General features: G+C 40.6%; 1 protein-coding gene across 12 annotated transcripts in view; it reads left to right on the forward strand.

Moving 5' to 3' along the window:
- Window positions 1-26655, forward strand: part of TFDP2 (transcription factor Dp-2) — a 192721-nt gene extending 166066 nt beyond the window's left edge. For 9 of the 12 annotated variants that reach the window (XM_075937642.2, XM_075937641.2, XM_075937643.2 and 6 more), the window contains 5 exons: window positions 72-140; window positions 2726-2877; window positions 8452-8618; window positions 19084-19189; window positions 20358-26654. In XM_075937642.2, the coding sequence (XP_075793757.1) occupies window positions 72-140; window positions 2726-2877; window positions 8452-8618; window positions 19084-19189; window positions 20358-20541 (678 nt within the window). In that variant the 3' untranslated portion in view covers window positions 20542-26654. Of the gene's footprint in view, window positions 1-71; window positions 141-2725; window positions 2878-8451; window positions 8619-19083; window positions 19190-20357 lie in introns of all 12 variants that reach the window. The other 3 variants (XM_075937640.2, XM_075937649.2, XM_075937644.2) reach the window with 2 other exon arrangements.
- The last annotated feature ends 75 nt before the right edge of the window (window positions 26656-26730 follow it).

Below are 26730 nucleotides of genomic sequence, written 5' to 3' on the forward strand. Positions count from 1 at the left end.
AGAAAACAAGACTAGGCAATTTATATATTTACAATATTGTATTTTAGTGTGTCTAAATTTATGTTCTAAAGATAGAGAAACAAAGACGGCTGGAACGAATAAAACAGAAGAGAGCCCAGCTTCAGGAACTACTATTACAGGTAAATTTAATTTTTATTTGTACAGTCACCAGGATACAAATCTAATACGTTATCAAAAAACTGTTAAGCTTCAGAGTATTTTTTCTCCACTTTATAAAGTCAATGAAAGAGATACTACAGTATATCTGAATCCTGGCCTAAAATGCCCCTACCATCCTAGCATGGGGCCTCTTCTCTAGATGTAGCCTCGTGGGACATATTTGACATTGTCTGTTGAAGAGCAGATTAATATAATCTACTCCACATCATTATGACGTTTTGCAGACATTCAACTCCTGCTGATTTGACACTGATTTCAGTGGAAGCAGGAGCACAGGTCCCCCACTTGATCCCTCTGACAAGCTACCATTGAAAAATACAGTTTTCAACAGGCGCTTGTATGGGTTTAGTTGTACATTCCACAGCTGAGAATCTGTTGTTGCTGGGGAACTGAAACTGCAGGATCTTTATTATAAAAGAGTCATGAGTCCAGGCCTGGCACTTATTTCACATTTTGATGCAGTCACCTAGGAAAGCTTTTTGAAATCTGCTGATTAGGCTTGGAATGAAGAAATATTGTAACTTCAAATGATTTATATTTGCAAAGAAGGCATTTCATTTTTTTAAAAGCCTACAATTTATTTATAGTGTTTGGATATATGCCTGCATTTTGAATACTTTACACATAATGGTGCATTTGCATGAAATCACAAGCTAAAATCATAGGGTAGTATAAATGAATTTTTTATTTGCTTGGTGCAAAATATGATGGAGTTTTACATCCAGTCAGCTGCGTAATGAAATTCTAAGCTTTTGGGAAATTCTGGTTTTCTCTGTAGCAAAAATATTTTTTATAAATAGTGGGATCTGATTCTGACCTTGTTAACCCTGGTAAACACCCAAAACAACTCCAGTGAAGTCACACTGGTAACAGGAAAATTAAACACATAAACACGTGAGTCAGGAGTTTATGGATCTGTTTTATGATAGCTCTTAATATTTTCACCATTCAAATAATTTTAGAAATTCTTTCCATTTTATGTTTTGTGGTTCTGTTGACTGGAATCAGTAATGCAAAATAGGTATGTAAACATGTAGCTGAGTACACGGTTAACCAGTGAGCCTGGTTTTGTTGGTTAACCCTCTTGGGTACATGCAGCTCTCCTCCTGCTACCTCTGTATCTGCCTGCCTCCTCCCCAACTGCCTCCCACAGAGGCAACAGCGATTGCGGGGCGGGGGAGTAGGGGGACCAGTGCTCATGGCGAGCGCTGGCTCCTGCAGACACACGAAGCTGCCTTCTCTCCACCCACATCCCTTGCGCTACTGCTTCTGATTAAAAACAACTCCCTGCAAGCACTGGCTCCCGCCTCTGCCCCTTTCCCCCATGTGTAAATTTGTACCTGCTGAAAATTACACAAATAAACAAATTTTAACATTTCTAGTGCAAAATATGGACTACAGATAATGTCAGATATCCCAGATTATTGCTAATCATTGCAGTCTTCACTATATATTAAATCTTATAGCAAAAGATGAGCTGTGAAGAGAAGGAAATATTTAAGAGTTATGAAAGTGGATAATATCAAAGTTAAAGATTTGCTAGGACTGGATGATATAAAATGAAGAAAGGAAAAAAAGGGAGGATGGATAGGAGAGTAGAGAAGAGGGGAGCAGAGTCCACTTGAAGTATAACTTTGTTATTTTTACATATACTGAGCTTCTAAATTGATGTAATTATTCACCCCTGGGTAGTCAGTAAGATCTTTCAATTTTGAGCCCAAGTTCCAAATGTGTGGAGATGCTCTGTTTCATGAGTAGGGTTATACCAAATTCACATTTCATTTTGATCACTTTCACAGTCATAGGATTTTAAAATAATAAGTGTCATGATTTCAGCTATTTAAATCTGGAATTTCACTTTGTTGTAATGGTAAGAGTCATGACCCAAAAAGGAGCAGAGGGGGCATAGTTGCCACTCATCTGTCACCCAGCTGTGAAGAAAATAGCACAGTCAGGTGGCATGGTATGGTATTGCCACACTGATTTCTGCGCCTTTAGGACTGGACCCTCAGTCAGCAGTTGCCATTCTCTGGCCACCCAGGGCTGAAAGCAGTACAGAAGTAAAGGTGGCAATACCATGATGTCCTTAAAATAACCTTGCAGCTCCCTTTTGGGTCAAGATCCCCAATTTGAGAAATGCTGCTCTCCCCATGAAGCCTGCATAGTATGGGCCAAAATTACAGAATAGACCGGATTTCAAAGTCCCGTAGTGTATTTTTCATGGAGGTGAATTTGGTAGGATCCTACTCATGGGCATTGAACTCAGTACCATGCTTCCCTCCGCTCCAGAGATCGCAAGAGGAGTATGTCTGCTATGCCTGTATTGAAAGGGTGCAGCATACTTCCTTTTTTCTGGCCAGCAAAAGGAGAATTTGTTTGCCTGCCCAGAGAGTTGAGGCTGTGTCCACCCCATCCTTGGAGAGTTGATAGACAGATGCTAGATGTACTGATACTTGGTTACTAAAACAGCTGTAAAAACCCAGATTACGAAACATTTCATTTGAATAACAGTGATAATTTTCCTGTCTCTTTTTTCTTTCTCCAGCAAATAGCATTCAAAAATTTGGTACAAAGAAATCAGCAGAATGAACAACAGAACCAAAGTCCTCCAGCTTTGAATGCTACAATACAGCTCCCTTTCCTAATAGTCAACACTAGCAAAAGAACTGTTATAGACTGCAGCATATCAAGTGATAAGTGAGTGTGATGTGGAACCATATATCGGAATATACAGTCTTCTTTGTAATCAGTATGGGATTTTTCTTTGAACACAGACTATGCATTTCATACTGAAACTAATTGCACATTTGCATTTTCCTTTCAGGGCCCTGGGGCTGGCTGCCAATCAGTTGTTCAGCAGCTGGTGGGAGGCACTTGGGGGAGGGCAGAGAGGGTTCAGCATCAGCCAGCCTTGTGGAGAGAGGGCTGAAAGAAGCAAGTGCAGGGCAGGTGGGGGAGGTTTGGGGGAGGAAGCAGGGAGGTGGGAAGAAGCAGAGCAAGGGTGGAGCTTTGGGGAAGGAGACAAAATGAGGCAGGGCTTCAGGATAGAGCATTCACTGGGCAAAATAAAATAAGTGCTTACAGTGCTTGCTACCTCTTTCAGCATACTTAACCACTATTGTGGTTTTATAAAACGTATGATACACGGTCTACAATTCATAGTCAGAGTTATATGACTTGTTCAAAATTATAAGGTGGAAATAAATGCCGGAGCCAAGTCAGAAAACTCTGAAATAGATGTTTGGTTCATTTTATTGGCCCCAGGCTCTCTGGCTGTGTCTACACTGGCATGAATTTCCGGAAATGCTTAAAACAGAATAGTTTTCGTTATAAGTATTTCCGGAAAAAGAGCGTCTATATTGGCAGGCTGCTTTTCCGGAAAAGCCCTTTTTCCGGAAAAGAATCTGTGGCCAATGTAGACTCGCTTTTCCGGAAAAGAGCCCCGATCGTCATTTTCGTGATCGGGGCTTTTTTCCGGAAAAGACTACTGGGCTGTCTACACTGGCCCTTTTCCGGAATAGTGTTCCGGAATAAGGACTTATGCCCGAGCAGGAGCAGCGTAGCTTTTCTGGAATAGCGGCTGATTTTGTACAGTAGAGCATCGTTGCTTTTCTGGAAATTCAAGGGCCAGTGTAGACAGCTCGCAGCTTATTCCAGAAAAGCGGCTGATTTTCCGGAATAAGTGGCCCAGTGTAGACACAGCCTCTGTCTTTAGTGAATTGTAAGATAGAGGGGAATGAAAGTATGCAAAAGTTAGAAATATTGCATTTGTGTTATTTCTTGGGTTATGGTTTATTGCATTATGGATTTAATTGTAAGCTTTTCTTTGGCATTAACTTGTGAATATTATACATGAGGAAGTCTGTATAATATGCTCCTGGATTTTGCTATTTGTTCTCAGCTCTCTTGTGAGTTCTATCAGTTGGTAAAATAATATAATCTTGATGTATTATTGTTTAGTATATCATTAACTAGTCTGTTAGTGGTAAATAGGTCTCTTTCCTTGAATGTTATTTATGAATTTCATTCTTCGGTATATTGATGTTTATGGTGAACTTGAAACTTTAACATTAAGTAGAATAACAGTCCCTAATTGCTTCATTTTTAACATCCAAATTACAGTTCTGACTATGCTGAAGTTGATGGTGAATATGTATAATCAGGACCCTGTGAATACGGCAGCACAGTTGGCTGAACATTCTTATAAGAGGCCTCAGTTCTGCAATGCGCCAGTGTGGTTGCTTGGAAACACTATGCCAGCTACTAGTAGATTAAATATGGAGACTTTATTGAATATTTATTCAATAAAATATAGTGCAGCACAGTATTTCCTCCATTATTTTTATATTGACCCTAATTTTTAAGGTTTATAAAAATTGTAAATCGGTTAAAGTTTTTTGTATTGAAACTTCATAACTGCAATGTACAAGTTGTTGGAAGGTACGCAGAAGCTTTTGGTATCTAGGAAAACATGGGAAGTGGTAGTTCAAATGACTGATATAATCAGCATTCAGTATTAAAATCCCATTGAGATGAGTGGGACAAGTACACACCTCTAAATCCAATGTCTGCATCTCAGAGGCTTGTTTATACTGTATTTTTTCCTTACAATTTCTTTCTGTTGCCACTCCCTGTGCAGTCACCAGTGTTCACACCAGTGGGGTGCATGTGTAGATAAGGTCCCGGCACCTGCTGGTGGTTTAATCACTATAAAATTAGGGCTGCCAATTAGCTGCTGTTAACTCAAGCTGTTAACTCAAAACAAATTAACTAAAAAAAATCTTGATTAATCACTGTTTTATTTGCACTGTTAAACTAATAAGTACCCATTTAAAATTATTATAACTATTTATGGATGTTTTTCTACTTTTTCAAATATGTTGATTTAAATTAAGACAGAATACAAAATGTACATTGTTCACTTTATCAGATTAATTTTATTAAAAATATTTCCACTGTAAAAAAATATAGTATATTTCAATTCACTTTATACATATACTCTAATGCAATCTCTTAATTATGAAAGTGCAACTTGAAACTTTAAAATATGTATTTTAGGCTGCAAAATTGTACACAGTTCATTTTTGAGTGTAAAAATTTAAACTTTTTTACATTGCAAATATTTGTAATAAAAATTAAATGAGCACTGTACACTTTGTATTCTGTGTTGTAATTGAAACCAGGATAGATGGAACTGTAGAAAAATACCAAAAACAATTAAATAAATTATATTATTGTGTAACTGTGCAGTTAAAATTGATTAATCACAATTTTTTTATCTCACAATTAATTGAAATGAATTTTTTAAAATAATTTGACAACCCTGTATGAAAGCAGTTTGTTAGGTGAGAAGACATCACAGTTGTTAAAATATTGGTGTTTGGCCTATACAAGTGCTGCAACAACAGGACATTTTAATTAAAAAAGCCCAGTGTAGACACTGCCTGGTGCACCCCAAAGCACTGGTTTGCACTTGGTTAATCTTTAGAAAGTTTTCTTTTCACCCATATAGGCTAGAAAAGCAATTTTTAAAATATAAAATCTGGGATTCTAGAGCAGTACACCATAGTAGGGGGTGAATGAATTTTATTGAAGAAATGCAGAGCATATGGTACATATAACTTTACTACTAATATCAACACAGCTTAGCTCAAGAGTTATTTCTAGATACTGTTCAGCAAACATTGTTTTGTTAAACATTCCTAAGAAACTTTGAAATTACTATACAACTTAGTATTTTTTATGTGATTTTTTTTTTTTTCAGGGATTGTCTACACAAAAAAGATATAACTCTTCAACTATACTGATATAATTACAACAGTACAACCCACCAACAGTGGATATTTATATCAGTACAGAGGTACCTAATACTGATATAGGTTATTGCCCTTCCCATATTGTTAACCTATAGCAGTATAACTGTGTCCACGCTAAAGGTTGTACCAGTATAGCTATATAATTAAAAAAAAATATCCTAACAGTTTATACTGTCCTAGTTTGTGCTGTTACAGAAGCTATGTGTAGATCAGGACTTGGGCCCAGTCCTTCAAACACTGAAGCATGTGTAATAGGTATTCAAAAAGTAGTTCCATTCAGGGAGCTGATGGCACTCCTCCAAACTTCTCGAACCACAAAATAAACTGTTTCCATGTCAGTTGCTAGAATGAAATCCTGCTTACTATAGATCAGTGCAACAATGGGTAACCAAGGCTAGTGAGTGGGCTACATGAGTGGCCCTTCTTCATCTCAGTGGGCTGTAAGATTGTCTTAACCAAGACAGTCTCCCAGGATAGGGTATTTGAAGCAAAATGCAGGACAATGTAGCACTTTAAAGACTAACAAGATGGTTTATTAGGTATGTTTGCTATCTAGACATGTCTACCTGCAATTTGCAGGCTGTGTCGATTGTACTGTAACAGCGCTTTGATTGGAAGCGACGGGAGCTCACAGTTCTCAGTGAATGCTATGTGCAATCAACACACACCTCACTACATGTGCCCCTTGCTTTATATGTGTGTTGCTGTTGTACAGTGTTACTCAAAGTAGTCTACGAAACCACATTGAGAAACCTGCTAACTGTCCATTCCGGTGTGTTTATTTACCGGCTCCGTGGCCATGGAGCCTCGCTGCCACCATTGGCTACAGTTCATCATTTGCAGTCAAAGGGAGCCACAGGAAGCTGTGGTCCAGCCCATGCCATTTCCCGGGACTTCCTGTGGCCTGGAATTGACAATACTATAATTTCAGTATGGTCATGGGCTCTCTTAATCCTCTTGATTGAGTGGGATCCACCTATGGCATCAAAATGAGATATTTCTGACTAAACTGTGCAGATCATTGATCTCTTCTCTCCTTTTTCGCATGAGGAATAAAAGAATTAACAGTGCTGACATATAAATCATCATTACTGGGCACCTAAATTTACACCATAATGAAATAAATGGGGCAGTTCATACCTTTCAGCGCTATTGTTTCAGATTCTTTGAAGACTTGCACCTCTTCTTCAGTTCATGTTTTTAAGGTTTTCTCATGTTAAAATGAAATTCTGAAGAACATAGTAGCTTTAGATATTTGCCAAATTGTCTCCGTCTCCATTTATATTAGTGCTAGTATTGTTATGAACATTTTAATTTTTGTTGGTTTGGGATCTCAGGTTGCACAAGCATTGAAGAAATAGTCTTGTTTAAGCTTGGCAAATGTTTCGTGATCAGGACAGGCATTCAACAAAAAAAAATGTTTTCTAGGGATCTGGGCTTACCTAAGTTTCAGTAGACAGTAGAGTTATTTAAAATAAGAAATTATTCAGTCTCTGGTTAAACTTCCTTTCTGTTGTGGGTGGAAGAAGTGACAAGTTGCTTAAAATAAATTGTAAACAGTTGATTATTCTCCCTTATTTATTGAAAAGAATTGGCAGCTTCTGGCCTATTTTCAGGATCGCAAGCAGGCCAGAGTACAGGCTGAGTTGCTAATGCAACAACTCAAGAATATAGTGCTCATCTACGCAACAAAGGTTTTATAATCTAGCTATTCCAGCAACACCTGCTGGTGGAGATGCCATCATAAACAACATGAACTACTATCAAAAAGACACTTCCGGTGGTATAAATTGCCTTTTGCCGACATAGCTATGCTGGTTAAGGGTCTGGTTTTTCTTTTCTCAATCCTGGCTGCAATAACTATGCTGGCAAAACCCGACAGGGCTATTCGTTTTCTAACTTATAGGACTTGTAAGCAAACAGCTTTAGAAGGTTGTTGTTTAATTGACAGACTATCCAAAAGGTGATTTACCTTGATGTAAATAGGTCAGTTCACAGTGGGGATTTTGTGGATTAGTACAGAAAGTTTAAGGCAAAAGCAGCAAAAATAAAAATGGGTTTTTTTGGTGACAAGGTTGTAGAAGACCTTAAAAAAACTATTGGATTTAGTACAAGAAAACGTTCTTGCTGGTGCAGGATTTTTTCCCTGATCTTTTAATCTGTTTAATGAAGGAGAAAAGTTCATGGGCTATTATTGCCTGCAATGGAAAAAATGGTTTTAATTGGGGAAGGTGGTCGTTTGAATCCTGCAGAGATGCCAGTCTACAGAAGAAAAGTTCTTTTTTTAAAATACTCTGAGTAGGAATAAAAAGCATCTTAGACCTCCAAAGAAATCGTAAAATATTGCAATTATATCTGGACACTTACTTACTTCCTCTATGTAAAGCACAGGAAAATATAATCAGGCCCATGGCTCCTTCCACAACCATCTCACTTTGAAATTTCTCCTGTACAGATTTGAATACCTCTTTAATTTTGATAACACGTTTGAAATACATGATGATATTGAGGTGTTGAAGCGAATGGGAATGTCCTTTGGTCTAGAGGCAGGCAAATGCTCAGCTGAGGATCTAAGAACTGCAAAATCATTGGTGCCAAAAGCTTTAGAAGGCTATGTCACAGGTAAGTTAAATGAAGCTTTTAATATTATCCTTGATTAACTTCAAAGCCATAATTTACTGAAGCATTTCTAATGATGTCAAACTACATAAACATGAGGTATAAGACAGTTTGAAGCAGCTTTATGAAAGCCAGCAGGATCCCACAAATGAATGGTGCCTTTAAAGTTAATCTTCGATGGGTGCACACAGACTTAATTTTAAATTGTTTCAAATAGAGATTCCTGGATGGGCAGCAGTGCAAAGGAATAATTCTGTTAATAATTTCTGGTGACAACATAACCCCTGAGCTCCTAAAATGACAATATTTTTCATGTCTTTGTTGCTCCTTTTTAGGCTCCAAAGAATGCTGGAAAACAGGAAAGATCTATAAAAGGGAGTCCATCCTCTTCTTCTCTCTTTTCTCCAACTCTTCCCAAAATGTGTGGAATAGAGAGTAAGGATATAAAAGACTAGTCAATTAGTCGAGTCAGCTACTTGCATTTCCCTCCCTCCTCCCCTTTGCTGCCTCTATACCAGCTGCAACTGGAGGCTGCTCCACCACAGCCCCTGTCCACGAGGGTTCCCAGCTCCCTGCAGAGACCTCCGCGGACAGGGGCTGAGCGAGCTGGGACTGAGTGAGGCTGACTCAGTCCCGGCTCATGCTGGGTCCAGGAGCTACCCCCACTGTGTCTGTACAGTTGAAATGTAGTCAGAGCCGAGCTGCCTGTGCTGCCAGTTCTTATTACATTTAAATTGAAGAGTTATAGCAGGGGTAGCACCTTCCCTTATTGACTAATCTGGATCGACTACATGATTACCTAATCACCCGCCTCTTAACATCCTTAATAGAGAGTACTTTAGCAGCAGACAGATCTGATATTAGACTAATATCATTTATGATCTTAAATTTTACGAAGTGTTAATGTTTACATTGCTCTTTCAGCCTTTTGAGGAGATTCTCCTTATAAATATGTCATTTTGCATGGACCACATATTCCTTTGTATTTGTACAGCATGTAGCAAAATGAGAACCTGATTTTAATTGGCCCTCTGAGTACTGTTGTATTTTCTTACTATATATTTTAGAAATGTGTATCTATCTGTCTGAGAGTCCATTTGTTCAAGCAGTCCTCCTAAATGGTAAGAGCTAGGACCATCAAATTTGGTATGTAGCTTCCTCTTACCATAACTAAAGCATGGTCAGAGTTTGGTTGAGCCAAGATAATGGGATGTTTCATATGAAAGGGAAAGGTGTGATAACAGAGACAGTTATACTTACACATGACCACAGGGGAGCAGCAAGCATATGAGGCAGTTATACTCACCAATGACCACAGAGAGAGGGGGGCGACATGTACCCAGTCAATACAGGGATAATTGAAATCCCCCATTATTACTTTGGTTTTTTTATTGTTATAGCCTCTCTAATCTCCTTTGGCATGTCACAGCTACTATAACTGTCCTGATCAGGTGGCTGGTAATATATCCCTACTGTTATATTCATATTATCAGAGCATGGAATTACTATCCATAAAGAGTTTGAGATACAGTTTGGTTCATTTAAGATTTTTATCTCATTTGATTCTGTTTTCTTTCACATGTTTTGCCACTCTCCCATCAGCACCGCCTGTTCTGTCCTTCCAATATATTTTGTACCCTAATATGACTGTGACTCATTGATTATGCTCATTCCACCAAGTTTTTGTGATGCTTATTATATCAATATGCTCATTCAACATGAAGCACTCTAGTTCACCCATCTTATTACTTAAACTTCTAGCATTTGTGTATATATAAAAAGTCTTGGTTCCTTTTCCTATAGCTAAGAATAGAAGATTACTTTTTAATACTTTGTTCCCTAGGTAGAGAGCTCTTATAGGAAGTAATGGTTTTTCTGCTGCAAATGCAAGTAAAGAATTGTGTCTTATAGAAAAAGCAATTTTATGATTTTCCCTGGGAGGATAATGTAATTTGAAGTTATCTAGTCACTTAGATGAAAATTTCTAATCTATATATCAATACAAGTTTTTATATTCTTAAAGAATCAAATTTGTTGTTGTTGGCATACATTCTTTATTAACATACTAGCATTCACATAGGTGTCTGGCTGCTAATCACAAATTCTGTATTGACTTACTGTTATTCAAAATACTCTGGACCAGTCCTATACTCTTTAGATGTGAGTTGCTTTGAGTACATTTTTCAAATCTGTCTTCTTTTGGTTATGAGAAAATGTGGGAAAGTTCTAGTTTTCTAATCCAGTATTGTATACAAAAGTGTGTGCAGTTAGTTCAAAGTTCTTTATTGGTTGTATCTAATTTAATTTTTCAGTGTGAGGCTGTAACAACATCAGTATAAATCAGGGATTGGCAACCGACAGCACATGTATCGTAAGTGGCACGAGCCAATTTTTAGTGGAACACGCCATGGGAGCTCAACCCTGCTCTCTCCTCTCCCGCACAGTGAGGAGCCCATGCTGCTGCTTGAGCCTTGTGGCCAGCACGCAGCAACAGCAACAGCTCTAGAGGGCAGGTGGGGAGGCTGCTGCTTGGGCTGTGAGAGTGGCTGGTGCTCTCCCCCGTCTCTGTCCACCCAACTCCATTGCAGCAGTGAGCCGGTGGAAGCAGGTGAGCTGCTGGTGATGGTGGTGGTAGGTATGGGCACGTGGGAGCTCAGCCAGACAGGCTCCTCTGGCAGCCAGGGTTTGGGCCATGTGGTTTGCTCCTCCAGCAGCTGGGACCAGGGCCACGGTGGCTGCTTCTCCGGCCACCAGGGCCAGGGCCGCATGGCAGAATGAGGCTGCTACTGAAGCTGCAGCTAGAGTCAGGCTCTGGTGAGGCTGTCCCTGCTCCATGGCAGCCATGCAGCTGGGGACAGGCTGGAGCCAGGTTGGGGTGCAGCACCCGGGTGGAGAAGGAAGGCTCGCGTTGGGGCACTGTTTTCCTGCTTCAGAGAAGGGTGCGGAGCCACCTTCCAGCCCCTAGGCCGCTTTCATCAGGGGGTCCCATCCCCCACCTCCTCCAATCCACCACTCTCCGCACTGTCACGCAGCCTCAGCCCTGCAGCCTCGGTGCTCCCCCTCCGCTTTCCTCCCTTTTTGCCTTGCAGTGCCCTCGGCAGGCAGGCTAAAGATGGTGTTGAAGTCATGCCCAGCTGCCAGTACCGCCAGGCTCCTGCTAGAGGATGAGTGCTGCCCGGGCTGTGATTCCGAGGCTGGGCAGCGGCAGCTGATGGTAGAGGAAAACACATGGAGGTTCCCCCTGCCCCAAAGCCACATTGGCTGCAGGGAACCTGGGTCCCTAGAAGGAAGGTGAGGGCGCCATGAACCAGACTCCACCCCCAGCAGGGCTGGACACCCTGGGGTCACCCACCCCCACCTTGCCCATTTCCCTACACCCCTCGAGTCACTCTGACCCCAGGCTGTACTGTCGATTCAGCATTGAGCTCCCCCCCAAGATTGGAACCAGTGCTGGCTTCCTGCAGAGAGGGGGGAGCCCCAAGGTTCTGTTCCGCTTCTGGGGAAGCACGTGTGTGCTGCTCCTCCCCTCCCCATAGGAAAAGCCAGAGTGGAGTCCAGGACAGGTGACCAAGTGGGGCATACAGTGGAGAGAGCCCATCCCAGGAGAGTGGTACAGCCCAGGGCAGGAGGGTTAAATCTTGGCACACCACTTCAGAAAGGTTGCTGACCTCTGGTATCTATTACGTAGTTCCTGCAATCAGATGCCTGTTGTACTAACAAGTGGGAGAAGCTGTTTTTGATATCTTTGGCAAAATGTATTTAAAGGAGGACATTTGCCTAATTACATGGTTCTCTCAGGAAAATATAACTTACCTTTTTAACCTGGATATGCTTTGTTCTTTATACTACCAGAGCAGTACATTTAAGTGTATCCCTCTTGTATGGCTTATTTCCATGAAATTTGCTATGGTGCTTTAAAATATATAGGCTTAAATTAACTTCTGTTCAAGAATAGCAAATCGATGTCTTGCATTTATTTACTAGTTAAGCTGTTGAAGACAGCAAAGGTTAGAGCTTTCTCATACTGGCCTTCTCCATGAACTAAGCTGTGATGGAAGAGAAATCTCGTTAGTGGGATTAGAAGTAAAAAATTATCTGAATCAGCTTGTGGGTAGGCATCTCCTTAGCAAAATATACATACTGAATGGAATGATGAGAAGCATTGTACATTAGATTGAGATTAATTTATTAAGTTTCTAAAATCCATGTGCTTATTTAATATGTCTTGGATATTGGTGTGTCTGATGGGGATCCAGGGTAGAATTAGTGGTCCAATATAAGGTTTCCAAGATAGACCATACCCCACCTCACCACCACCACACAAAATATAATAATGTGAAATCAGAATTTTACAGTTTAACATTTTTTTGAGGCTGGGACTCTGATCTTCCTAGCTGTACCACTTATACAGGGTGGGTCTCCTGCACTTACTGAGCTTTTAGTAAAGCAATATTTAAGAAGTTATTCAGGATACACATTGGATCTGCACTGTGGCTTAAGCCATAGAAAGTCATTTGTTCAGGTGCAGAGGACTTGGGGTACTATTGCAATCAAGGTGTGCAGACATGCTGACATTAGTGTGTGTAGCTTAAGGTGATGTGCTGTGACCACTTGCCCAAACGAATACTCCTGGGAATTCTGTGCCAAAAGTATTAAAAAATCTGCATATAATATTTTTAAATTCTGCATTTTATTGTCAAAATATAACCAGTCCAGTTTCCATTATTTTGGTTATTTATTTCAAAATACCTGCCAACAAATATGTCAACAATACACTCAACAAAAAAGATTCTCCCGGGAGTAAAAGGGAAAGAAACTCCTGTGTCAGTCCAATTCCAGTTGCAGGCACTGTAGAGGGCTGTGTGGCAGAATTGAACTTTAGATTGAGAGGTTTATTATTAAACCCTGTTCTCTCAAAGCCCAGTCATGGAGGCATCACGTGGCTCAGATTCCCCCACACTCCTCCTCACACCCCCAGACACCTGCACCCCCAGAGCCTTTACTCCCCAGCTTCTTTACTGTCTTGCCAGAGGGTGTTGTGTGGTACAGCTCTGCCTTTCATCACCCTTAAGCAGAGCTGGATTTCCCACTTCCTTTCTCATCCGTAGGAGAATGAGGATCAAACTGGGCAGGAAGAGCATGCAACTTCTGTCCCCATTGGGCTAGGCACTTCACTCAATGGGAGCTGGGCACTGCAGAGTTCAGCAGCCCCCAGTGGCTGCCAGAGGCTCTGCAGCTTCAATTCTATGGGAGAAACTTGAATTTTTGCATAAATTCTGCATTGTGCAGTGGCACAGAATTCCCACAAGAGTACTGAGTGGCACTCACGGACAGTAAGTTTGAGTCCTGCCCTTGTCAGCTTCTGGTCTATATTTAAAATTCTGTTGGTCAGTGGTGGGAAAGCCTATGGCCCACAGACCACATGTATCTCTCATCAGAGTAAGCCAGTGGTAGACTACCAGCTAGGTTGTTTACCTTACATCCGCAGGTATGGCTGCCCACAGCTCCCATTGGCAGGGAATGGCGAACAGTGGCATCTGGTAGCTTTGGTGGGGCCAGGTCTGCAGACAGTTAATGTCAGCAAAACATCTTACAGCCTACCCTGAAGGCCTGAGAGCCAAAGGTAGCCGACCCTGACATATACCAATATGTCTCCCATCAGCATAAGTAAATGTCTTCACTGAAATACTGCAGTAGTGCAGCTGTGGCACAGCAGTGTTTTAAATGTGCACAAGCCTCAAGTGATGGTCTATGCTAGAAGTTGTTCTAGAATAGCTATTTCTCAATAACACCCTGTGGGGATGCTTTTTTCTTGTATAGGAATGTTTTATTCTTAACTAGCTAAATCCAGTTTGGATTAGCACTCTATCATTCCAGATGATATGGAGTGCTTGGGGACAGCAAGAGAAACTGTAAAACCATGTGCTCAGGCAAAAATTGTATTTAAGGAAGGCTTAGTGATCACCAGTGGTTATTCCTTTTACCTCACCTGCATAAATCACCTAAGAGTTGCGAGAGTTTCCATCCCTTCATGTTTATCCTGAAGCCTCCCTTAGGAGCAGCACCTACAGCAGTGGTCTCCAACCTTTTTACACCCAAGATCACTTTTTAAATGACAGAACAAACCAAAATCTACCACTCCGCCCCTTCCTCGAAGCCCTGCCCCTTCCTCTCTATTCTCCTCTCCATCACTTGCTATCCCCAACCCTCTAACTGCTGCTTTTTTTCCCCCAATTCTTCTGTAGGAAGAGGTTTTTCCAACATTTGGTCTGTCTAGACTGGACCAAATGTCAGAAAAACCCCTTCTTTTGGAAGCTCCCTTATTCCTCGTGGAATGGGGAATATAGGGGTTACCAAAAGAGCATGTTTGCTCTTCTACTAAAAAAAGCAGAAGAACAAACGCATCCCTGGATGCAGAAGAGTTTTTCTGGGATATCTCTGGAATCCTGAAAAACTCCTGCAGTCTAGCCTTACCCTCGCTGGGTTGAGACAGGATGTGTAGGCTCTGGGGTGGGAATGAGTGATTTGGGTGTGGGAAGGGGTGAGAGGTACAAGCTCTGGGAGGAAATCCAGATGCAGGAGGAGGTGAAGAAGGGGACGCTGAGTTGGGGAGGGGGCTTCAGGCCTGGCAGTGTTGGGGTCATATGTAGGGTTGGGGTACTAAGCAAGCCACAGGCTTGTGGATATGAGGGTGCAGGAATTTGGGTTGGGCTATGTGAGGGGCTCAGGGCAGGGGGTTCCAGTGTATGATAGGTTCAGATCTACAGTCTGGGGGAAAGGGGAGTGCAGGAGTGTTCTGATGCTGTGGGCAGATGGGGGCTTGGCCCTAATTGGGGGTTTGTTGGCCAGGCTTCATTTTTAAATAAAATACTAGGTCAAACACAAAAAGTTTCTGCATTGTCTTTATATATGAGAAGGGCAGGGAACCTGTTTTGAGTCAGGGGTCACTGACCCACAGAAAAGTCAGTTGGTGCCACACAAGTGAGATTCAAAATAAAAACTCCTCCAACATCCCCACAAGACTCACTAATGTGGCCCCAACTGTGCTGGTGGGAGCAGGGGACATAGTATTGGGGAAGGGTGCCAGAGGGTGCTGGGGCAGGGTGCCAATGGGTGCTGGGGCAAGGGACAGGGGGTCGGTGGGTGGTGGGGCAGGGTACTTGTGGGGGTCTGGGCAGGGGGAAGGGACAGGGACCAGTACCTGGGGATCCTGCAGTTGCAGGCCAAGGCCCAGGAAGTGCGTGGGCTGCTCCCCCAAGCCCTAAACAGTAGCACAGTACCTGAAACCCTGGTTCATCGTGTGCCTGATGCTTTGCTGGGAACGGGGGGAGGGGGAGTCCCAGACCACATTGGCTCCCGCTGGTGCGCTGCAGACTTTATTCCCCTCTGCTTTCTGGGGGGGGGGGGGGAGTCCCAGCCCGCACCAGCCCCAACCTAAAATGCCGGTCCGTTGCACACTGGGGACTTTGTTCCCCTGCTGCCTTCCTGCGCACAGAGAAGGGGTTGGGTGTCTGGGACTGCGCTGGTTCTGGCTGCTCAGGCAGTGCGTGCTGCTGCGGGGGGGAGGAGTAAGGCTCAAGCTTCCCGAGCGGTTGTGGTTGGCGTGGTCTGGGACTCCCCCCACTCCCTCCAGGCAGGAAGCCGGGGAATAAAATCCCCAGCGCGCCGGCTTCAGCTGCTCGGGCAGTGGGAAGGGGAGTCTCAGACTATGCCAGCCCCAGCCACTTGGGCAGCGCATGCTGGGGACTTTATTCCCCTGCTGCCTGCCTGTGGGGGACAGGGGAGTCCCAGACCACGCCAACCACAAGGGAAACTTGCACCTTACTCCTCCCCTCCCCATAGCAGCATGCGTTGCCTGAGCAGCCAGAGCCGGCGCAGTCCGGGACACCCAACCACTTCCCCGTGCACAGGAAGGCAGCAGAGGAACAAAGTCTTCAGCAGGCAATGGACTGGCATTTTAGGTACTGTGCCGGCTGTTCAGAGGGAAGGAAGAGCAGCCCGCACACTTCTGGTACCAGGTGCGCGGCTGCAGAACTCTCCTGAACCCGCTGGAAGCCCGTGCTACTTCCATTGTTCCTGGAGGTAGTATCAGCGCAGCATTCATCTTTGGAGGTGGGGGCAGTGAGGGGGGCCCCCCAAAAGCCTTGTGATCGACTGATCGGGCCCCCAAGATCGACCAGTAGATCACGATCGATGGGTTGGTGACCACGGACCTACAGCATACTGTGTATGTTGGAATGTATATAGACAAATGAGAGAATATTATTCTGTACAACATACCACATTTATGTCATTCCTTGCTTCTTCTTGTTTTAGGTCAGCCCTGGCTGAAACATATTTAAAGTAATCTGCATTGGCTCTTGCCAACTCCATGTGGTAGAGTTTGGGGGGTAACTAGGTTAGTCTGTAACTGGAAAATCTTTAAAAACAACAAATAGTCTTGCAGCACCTTGGAGACTAACAAAAAATGTAGATGGTATTATGAGCTTTTGTGGGCACAACCCACATCTTAAGATGAATGGAGTTTAAATAATCCAGTTTGCACAGAGATTACAACAACATTCACCCTACCATCAACCTTAGCTTGAACCAGTTCACACAAGAGATCCACTTCCTTGACACTACTGTACAATTACAGGACAGACACATTTCCACCACCTTATACCAGAAACCTACGAACTGTTACACTTACCTACATGTCTCTAGCTTCCATCCAAGACACATTTCTGAATCAGTTGTTTACAGCCAGCCCCTAAGATACAACCAGATTTGCTCCAATCGCACAGAGACAAACACCTACAGGATTTATATCAAGCTTTCTTAAAACTGAAATACCCACCCAGAGAAGTAAAAAAACCAGATTGACAGAGTCAGACAAGTACCCAGACATCAGCTACTTCAAGATAGGCCCTACTGAGAAGACAGCAGGACACCACTTGTCATTACCTACAGCCCCCAACTTAAACCTCTCTAACGCATTATCAACAGTCTACAACCTAGGCTGGAAAATGGCCCCTCACTCTCACAAGTCTTGGGGGACAGACCAATCCTCACCTAAAGAGCACCCCAATCTCAAACAAATGCTTTCCAATAACCACACAGCACACCTCCATCATGCTCATCCAAGAACCCACCCCTGCAATCAACCCCTATACCAACTCTGTCCACACATCTGGACAGGTGATATCACAGGACCTAACCACGTAAACCACCACATCAGAGGCTTATATAACTGCACATCCCCTAATGTGATCTATGCCATCAAATGCCAGCAATGCCCCACTGTATATTGGCCAAACAGGACAGTCTCTATAAGAGAGAATTAATGGATACAAATCAGATACCCAAAAAAGGCAACACACAGAAACCTGTTGGGGAACATTTTAACTTGCTCCTGGGTACTCATTAATGGATCTCAAAGTCACCGTATTATTTCAAGCCAATTTCAAAAGCCAGCTCAACAGGGAAACTACAGAACTTAATTTCATTACAAGCTTGATACCTACCACAAAAGTGTAAATAAAAATGTTGGCTGGATGGCCCACTACATTGCACATCCTAATGACATAAAAAAACGAACAAAGAGTACTTAAAGTGAATACTAAGTATTCTAATCAGCATCATTTAGCATGGACACTATAATTTCCCCTTTTTTCCTTCTTTTTCCTCCTCTCCCCGCCCCATCTCCTTTCTGTGCTATTTATTTGAAAAATGGACCCTTTAAATTCCATTCATCTGAAGAAGTGGGTTGTGCTCACAAAAGTTCATGATACCATCTCCATTTTTTGTTAGTTTCTAAGGTGCTACAAGACTATTTGTTGTTTAAATTTTTTCCATGTGGTAGAGTTAAAGTTGAATGATAAGGCTGTTTAGCATGTCATAACTCCTGTTTTCAGAGGTTTAAGTATAGTTATAGCCAGCATTTAGATATTAGGCTGATCTTGAAGTTGCAGTATTTGGAACCTATTTGACACTTTCAATGAGCAAATTTAATCTCAAAGTCATTAGTAGAAAATAAACACTGAACGTTTCCTGAATATCACTTTTGATTATGATGATTGTATTTGCAACATTATAATTAATGGTGCAAAATGAATATGTGGTGCCTACATTTAAATCTAGATATCCAAAAGCAAGTTAAATACAGATTCTAGCATTGTAAAGAAAGAAAAGCAAATACTTCCCACTCGAGTACTTTCACCTTCTCACCACTGTTGGAAATGATCTACATCCACTCCGATTTAATGAGTACCAATGTCACACTTGCATCTCCATATCCCTTTTTTTCTTTCTTTTCTTTTCACCATCTGAAGTGAGTTGTAGCTCATGAAAGCTTATACCTTAATAAATTTGTTAGCATTTAAAGTGTCACCAGACCCCTTTGTTGTTTTTTGCTGAAACAGACTAACATGGGTACCTCTTTAAAATATTCTGTAACTTCAGTGTGTAACTGTGTATTTTCTTTTAGATATGTCTACAGGACTTTCATGGTTGAACCAGGGATTACTTTTAAACTCAGCTCAGCCAGTTTCATCTTCAGAAGTGTCTGGCGGTACCTCTATTTCTAAATCAAGGTAACCAGGGTGATTTTTCTATTTCAAACAGTAAAGGCTAGATTGCTGTGATACTCTTATTAATAAAGTGCAAAATTCACCCTGAATATCTCCACACCAGGCATGATTTTATAGACTTCTGTCACATCCCCACTTAGTGATCTCTTTTCCAAGATGAGAAGTTCCAGTCTTATTAATTTCTCCTGATAGGATAGCCCTTCAATATTCCTAACCACCACTAATCCTCTCAAAATAGGATATTACTGCACAGGAATTAAGTTCTCCCCAATTAAATATAAAGGACGACACTATGGCCTGGACTACACTAAAAAGTTAGGTCGATCTAGCTACATCACTCACACGTGAAAAATCCTCATCCTGGACACAGGTAACCCTTGATATCGATAGCACTATGTTGACCAAAGAATTCTGTCACCCTAGCTACCAGCCCTAGGGAAAGTGCATCCTATACTGACAACAGAACCTGCCCTGTTAACATAGGTAATCTCTACACTGAAACATTACAGAGGTGTCACAGTAACATTTCAAATGTATACAAAATAAGTTTCTGTGATGACAGAGTTTTGGAACATTCTAACTTTCTGATAAAAGGCTTCTTTCCACAGATAGTTTCTGAGTTGAGGGGAGAGAGTGTGTACTTTTGAGGTTAATTGGACAAACTGTGTTTGTATAGGACACTTGAAAAAGTGATGTGTCTTCATCTTTTAGAAAGATCTACAAATTTTTATTCATAATTCAGAACTATGTGTGAACAGTTCAGACTTATGTATACATTATTCATCAGTATGGAGTAGTACGAGACATTTTTTTCATGTCCATCCAAGTTGGAACATTGAGTATTTTAAGTTAAATGTTTTATGTCTTTACATGTTGTTTCCATGATGGTACTGGCAAAAGTTATAAATTCCACACTGCCTAATCGTCACTTCAGTTTTTAAATATCTTGGTTGTGAATTGGCTTTAAAATATAAATTGATCACTAGCCCAAAATGTTTGTCATGCTGTATTTGGATAGAAATCCTGTTTTGTTTTTTTCTGGCCCCAAGAGTTCCTAACTCAAGTTACTTGTTGTTAGTTTCTTTTTTAAATAAAATCAAGAAGCACAAAAAAATGTCAAATATCATGAGAAATTCTCTCAAGTTACAGGATGACTTTTCTGTTTTGATAGTGGAAATCTAGGGTTGTGTCTGGATGCTGAAGTGGCCTTAGCAACTGGCCAGTTCCTTGCCCCTGGAAGTCAACAGTCCAGCAGTGCAACATCACGTTATTCAGAGTCACGAGGAGAAACACCATGCTCATTCAATGATGAAGATGAAGATGAAGATGATGATGATTCCTCTTCCCCAGAATGAAGACAGTAGAAAACAGAATATACAAGATGCTGCTTTTATGTTTTTAGTGTGAGCGCCTAGTCTTGATGTTGTAACTTTAGTTTCTTGCCTTTGTTTGCACTGTGTTCAGTGAAACTAAATTGAAACTTGCACACACGCACATGGACACACACATGCCCGCACGAAAAGCACCCAAAGTTAAGAGACAGATTGAAAACTTTATAACTGAACACAGTGCAATATACTGCCACAGAGCAAACAAAGTATTTCAACTACAACCAAGGAAAAAAAGCAAGTCCCTGAAGATTTGGCAAACTAAATGCTACGTGCACAAGTTTATTTTTCATAACTTGAGATGTTGCTTCTGCAGTCTTTCTTCCCCCCACATTTATCCCACTCAGAATGGAGATGACTATAGTCTCAATCACCAGATACTGATTCTTACACTGCCTTTAGACTCTGCTACCTTTTTTAAAAAAGCTACAATAGATAATTTTAAATATCTTATGTATTAAAACCATTATGGGGAGGGGCTATTAGTATGTTTGTTTTGTTTTGTTCAACTTGTTGTATAGAAGAGTCTTAAAGTAATATAAAATACAAGTGATGAAATTAATCTTGAATTAGATTAAATCCATTTTAGCTATTGTAAAGAATGAAATTAGTATATTTCTGTTGAAGGGTTCATAATTTTCCATTACTTTATTCCATTGATATATTGGGCCTAATTTATTATAAATAACTAATTACTGTTAGCCATTACATATAGTCAGGATAAAAATGGTAGTGTTCTCTACACCAACATGATCTTATTTTAGAAAAAAATGTTAGTAAAGAAAATAGTATTAATAAGTTGTTTGGTAGTTTAAAAATAAATTCTTCTTTGACTTTCTATACAAACCTTAACCTGCTTTAGAAAATCAAATGGAATATAATAGCAAAAACATTTCTCTATAGCAAGAACATTTTCAGGCAGTTTTTTAATTTTCAAGGGATGCAGTCACATAAAATATTATTTTAGCAACCAATAACTTAAGATTCTTGTGAAAATTTAAATTTTCACTATGTATGAAGTTTGATTTTTTTGCATTTCACTCAGCTAGAACCATGAAAACAGACTAATCATATTAACTTTTTTGTTTCTACAGGTTGAACCTCTCTAGTTCGCCTCTTTCTGTTCTGGCAACATCTGTGGTCTGGCATGATTTTATTTTGCCGGATCTCTTCTAATCGTGGGTGTAGCCAAGTTTTCCAGGTCCCATAAAGTTTGTTTACAGACACTTGTCCTGGCTCTCAGTGTTGTGTACTGTTGTTTAGCTCTGATTTACCCCATATATCTTCTAAGTGCCTAGTAAGCAGTGAAAGTGTTGGTAATGTTGCTAGACAATATTGACCTCCCATAGCTTGGCAAATTCTTTGGTTTGGCACTGGTCAGGTCCAGAGGATGCCGGACTAGAGAGGTTCAACCGTAGTTAGTTCCATTTTCCAACTGTTCTGCACTAACTGACATGATGCTGGCACTGCAGGGGAACATTTAAGTAAAAGCAACTCTTTTCATGGGATTTTTTAAAAAGGAAAAATGGAATCTGAATTTTATACTGTCAAGTTAGCAAAAATAATGCTCACACTTCAGAAGTAGGCATTGGAGTAGTAGTAATTTTGCTTTATTATTTCCCAAAAGATTTTCAGTTATGCCAACCCAAAATGTTAATAAACTGAGCCTCGTTAGTGAATAAATTGCACCTCTATTTAAGAAAGGTCATATGGTTTGAAAATATTTATTTCCAGCTGTGGAAGAAGTAAACGTCTAAACTATTGGATTATATATTTGATTTTATTGTGACCAAAGATACTGTTAAATATGTTAAATCACAGTGCAGTTATTGCATTTAGTGGAATAGAACAACAAATCATATCAGTACAATTGTTAAATACAGAAAAAGAAATTATTCCCACATCTTCACTTGCCACACCAGAGATCGATCTTCTGGTGTTTGATTTTGCAGATCTAGTTAAGACCCACTGAAATTGAATGCTGAGGCATGTCTGGTCGATGCCAGTACTACTCAGTCGTGAGCAGTAACTAAAGCTGATGGAAGCATTTACTCCTGTCAGCGTCCTTCTGTGAAGACAGCACAAAGCTTGGCTTAAGTTAAGCAGACTCCAGCTACGTATTTTACATAGCTGCAGTTGCGTACCTTAACCAGACCTTTCAGGTCTAGAGTAGACCAGGCCTTTAAAGGGCTGTTAGCTCCCAAAATCTCAGAATTGAGTCTGATTCTACATTTAGCATCACAATTTGGTGCCTAAAATGTCTCTGAACAGAGATATTTTTTTTTAAACATTCTGTATTTTACTATCAAAACCGAACAGGTTGATCTTAAGTGATCTTAAGTGTTTTGATATGTAAGTTTAAACTAGTCTCCATTTTTACTCTTTTCAATGTACTAAACTTCATTGAGTGAATAATGAAACGATAAATTAAAACTATTCCTTTTTCAACTTTATAGTCCATGTAAATATTTTAGCTGTTTCTAAATACCAATATTAGCTATTAGACCACAATGACTATGGCTATGTTATTTAGTTAGGAGTTTCACAAATTACCAGAATCCCTATTGAAGACTTGTTGCAGTCTATCATGTTTACATACATTTGGATGAGAAGTGGCTTGTAACGTTACAAGGAAAATTCTCCTTTATGCTTATTAAGCTACTTACGAATCTGGACAAAACTGGTGGAATATCTTATGAGCATAGGTCAGAGACATAGGTAATGTGAAATAGGTAATGTTCTCGATCTTGACTCCTGTTAATAATCTGCTCTCTGCTGCCAGTGTAACTACCACTTGAAGTGGAAGTGGCAACATAAATTACCTGACGGGGACAGGTTATTTCAGTAGTTCTTAGTTTAGAGACCATCCCTTTGGAAAGTGGTTTCTCTATTTATGAAACCACTTAAAAATGTCAGCGTGTTAGCCAGGATCCAGTCCATTTTACCATCCACCAAGCGTTGCAGCAGACCATCGAAAACAAAGAAACCAATAAGAACCACTCTGAAACTAGCCCCAAAAGGATCAGTAATAATATAGCTGGTCCCCGAGTTACGAACACTCGATTTACGACAGTTCTATTTATGACCAACATCCTATGCAGCCGGAACCCGAGTTATGAATGAAATCCGCACTTACGAGCAGCGCAGCTGTACGTCAGTGAATGTAATCCGACTTACGAACACATTGAGTTATGACCAAGAGCTTGGAACATAACTTGTTTGTAAGTTGGGGACCAGCTGTATTGCTTTAATCACGAAAAGTTGACAAAAATGTCTCTCAAAGGAACTTGGTATGCTTGCTCCCATAGCAAAACTCCCATTAATAGTTCTGCACTACTGTTCACATTTTGGCAAGCACCATGGCATAACATTACTGGCCTCTCTGCTCTTTTTTTAAATACTAAAAATATGTACTATAGCTTTATTAACTGATCAGCTTCACAAAATGATCTGCTGAAACCCCCCAGATAACAGCTAAATCATACAAACATGAAAACATATTAAACCAGTTTTGGAACTGCAGAAAGAAATTGCTTGAGATCCTATGCTCAAATTCCAGTCCAGAATTGTAACACAGGCAGTTGTGGTCTTAGGGTTTCATTATTGTCTGGGAAATGATCCTCATCCAGGTGCAGTCACTGTGTGAGCTCAGGCAAATCATTTGACCTCCTTCTTCTCTGATGAGGCCTGCTGCAAAATTACAGGACTGCACCAGAAACTGATGGTGCATCTGAACTGAGCTTTAAATAAGGGATTTCAAATTGTTGAGCACCTACAACATCTTTTGAGTCAATAGGAGCAATGAGTGTTCAGTCCCTCGAAAAGGCCCTTTAACTCTGAGTGGCACCAGGAGATATTACCACTGTAGTGGTATTCATTAACAGCTTGACTGCTTCCTTTTCTGTTTAGTTGCCATATTGGGCGGTACAGCTAATATGTCCATTGTTACCTGGTGGTAGGTAGAAAGTAAACTTTACATATAAAGAGAATTATGAGATGAAAATTTGAAAAGTGACCTAATGATTGAGAGTGCTTTTTTGTTGTTTTGGTTTTTGTACTGCTGTTCTGGACGATTTAAATGTTTTATTGGGCATGATTACTAAAATATTTGCGTAAATACATGAAGTCATTAGCCATGGCCAATTTAATTGTGTGTATACATTTTAAATATATTTTTCAGTAAACATTTTTGCATATTTAACTTTTTATTTTAGGGATTGGGGGCCTTTTTAAACTTTAGGGAAAGAGTCAATAAAATCTGCTAAATTGTACCTCAAACATACCAAAAATGTGTGTGTTTCCAGGAGGGGGATGGATGGAATTTCTGCTGTGTGGAAGTTAGTTCTGTTTACTAAATCTGGCCATTAATGATTACACTGCAGTTGTGCCAGATTTTTCATTTCTACAAGACAAATATTGGTTCCACTGAAGTAAGTGGCAAAATTAATCTACTCTTAGGTCTCAGCTATGCAAGGAAATAATGCAATTTAATTGGTGTGATTTTTAAACTCAGTGAAAAGAAAAGAAAAATATCCACAGATGGGGTTTGTATTGGTTTAAGAGGGACTTATTCTGATAAAAGTTACAGAGATTTAAACTAAATTGCAAGAAGGGTGCTTTAAACCATACAGAAGTTTGCAGCACTTCAACTAAATCAGTTTAAAATCACACCTCTAGAGCATGTCTGTGTGTATAGCCTGGCTGTGACAGCGCATCTGTTGAAGATGCTCTGTGCCAACAGAGCAAAACCATTTCTATGAGTGACAGAAATTATGTTGGTGGGAAAGCTTCTGTCCACACTGGCACTTGTGTCAGTGTAACTTACATTACTTGGGAAGGGGGGAGTTCATGATACAACATGTGCTGTAGTGTAGATATAGCCTTAGTTAAACTGGCACATCTTTCTTAGAGAAATTGTTTTCAGAGTTGGTCCCATGATATTGAAGAGACAAAGTGGGTGAGCTAATATCTTTTATTAGACCAACTCCTGTAAGTGAAAAAGAGTTCTGTATAGCTTGGCCATAGCTGTCAAGTGATCTTTACTTTCTCCCTCCCCTCAACCACACACACATACTACTTCTTAAACAAAAACACCTCTAAATGTATTTATGCTCCAATCTAATAATCCGATAATTAACAGCACTTTGAAAATATCCAGAGGCATTTTAAAAATACTTTTAAAAAAATAATTTATTTTTTCTAAGTCAAGATAGTTTTGCTTTTAGACTTATTAAAATTGATGCAAGTAATAGAGCGAATTTAACATAGAATAAACAAAAATGGACTTTCAGTCTTGACCCACCCAGCAGTACACATTATTGCAGATGTCTGTTAATTGCATGATCCTTAAGTACCCAAGGACAAGGGCTATGCCTGATCTTATTTAACTATATCTCTCTTTTAGATTGCTCTCTGTTATGCCCTTGAAATCAGTGTGTTAGCCAGAAATCTGAATTTTTGTTTGAGTTTATTAAACCTTTAATGGTAAGGGTTAATAATCGATTTGGGTTTGGGTTTTTCAGGTAATATGTTGATCAGAGACATTTCCTCGCAAGAGCACCTTCTCGGTAAAAAGCAAATTCTATGCAGTTCCCCTTTCTCTGATGCAAAGGCACGTGTCTTATACAGAACACTCTCATTAGGCTCATAATTTAGTCAATTTCTATATTTTATAACCTTTATATCACCCAAAAATTCTTACTGTAAAAGATTAGTCCTGCTTCTAGTGGTTTTGTGCATTACAAACCTGTAAAAACTGAGAGTTCAGAGCTCAGCCTGTCCCTTCAGGGACTTGAGTGTAATAATTACCCCAGGAGCAAGACACCAAGCTGGATATTTTTATTTGTCTCCTGTATAGGATTGTGAATGATAACAGGAGACATTTTAAGTCAGTAATTGTATGTAGACACTTCTGAACAATGAGATCTGGCAATAGGTCATTGCTCTCTTAGGGTGTGTCTAAACTACATGGCTCCGTCGACGGAGCCATGTAGATGAGACTAATCGGCAGAGGGAAATGAAGCCGCGATTTAAATAATCGCAGTTTCATTTAAATTTAAATGGCTGCCGCGATCTGCCGACAAGCTGATGATCAGCTGTTTGTCAGCAGATCGGGGCAGTCTGGACGCTCCCCCGTTGACATGAAAGCCCTTTGTC

The sequence above is a fragment of the Pelodiscus sinensis genome, chromosome 10 (genome assembly GCF_052426305.1).
Source record: "Pelodiscus sinensis isolate ZL-2025 chromosome 10, ASM5242630v1, whole genome shotgun sequence".
NCBI classification, from domain to species: domain Eukaryota; kingdom Metazoa; phylum Chordata; order Testudines; family Trionychidae; genus Pelodiscus; species Pelodiscus sinensis.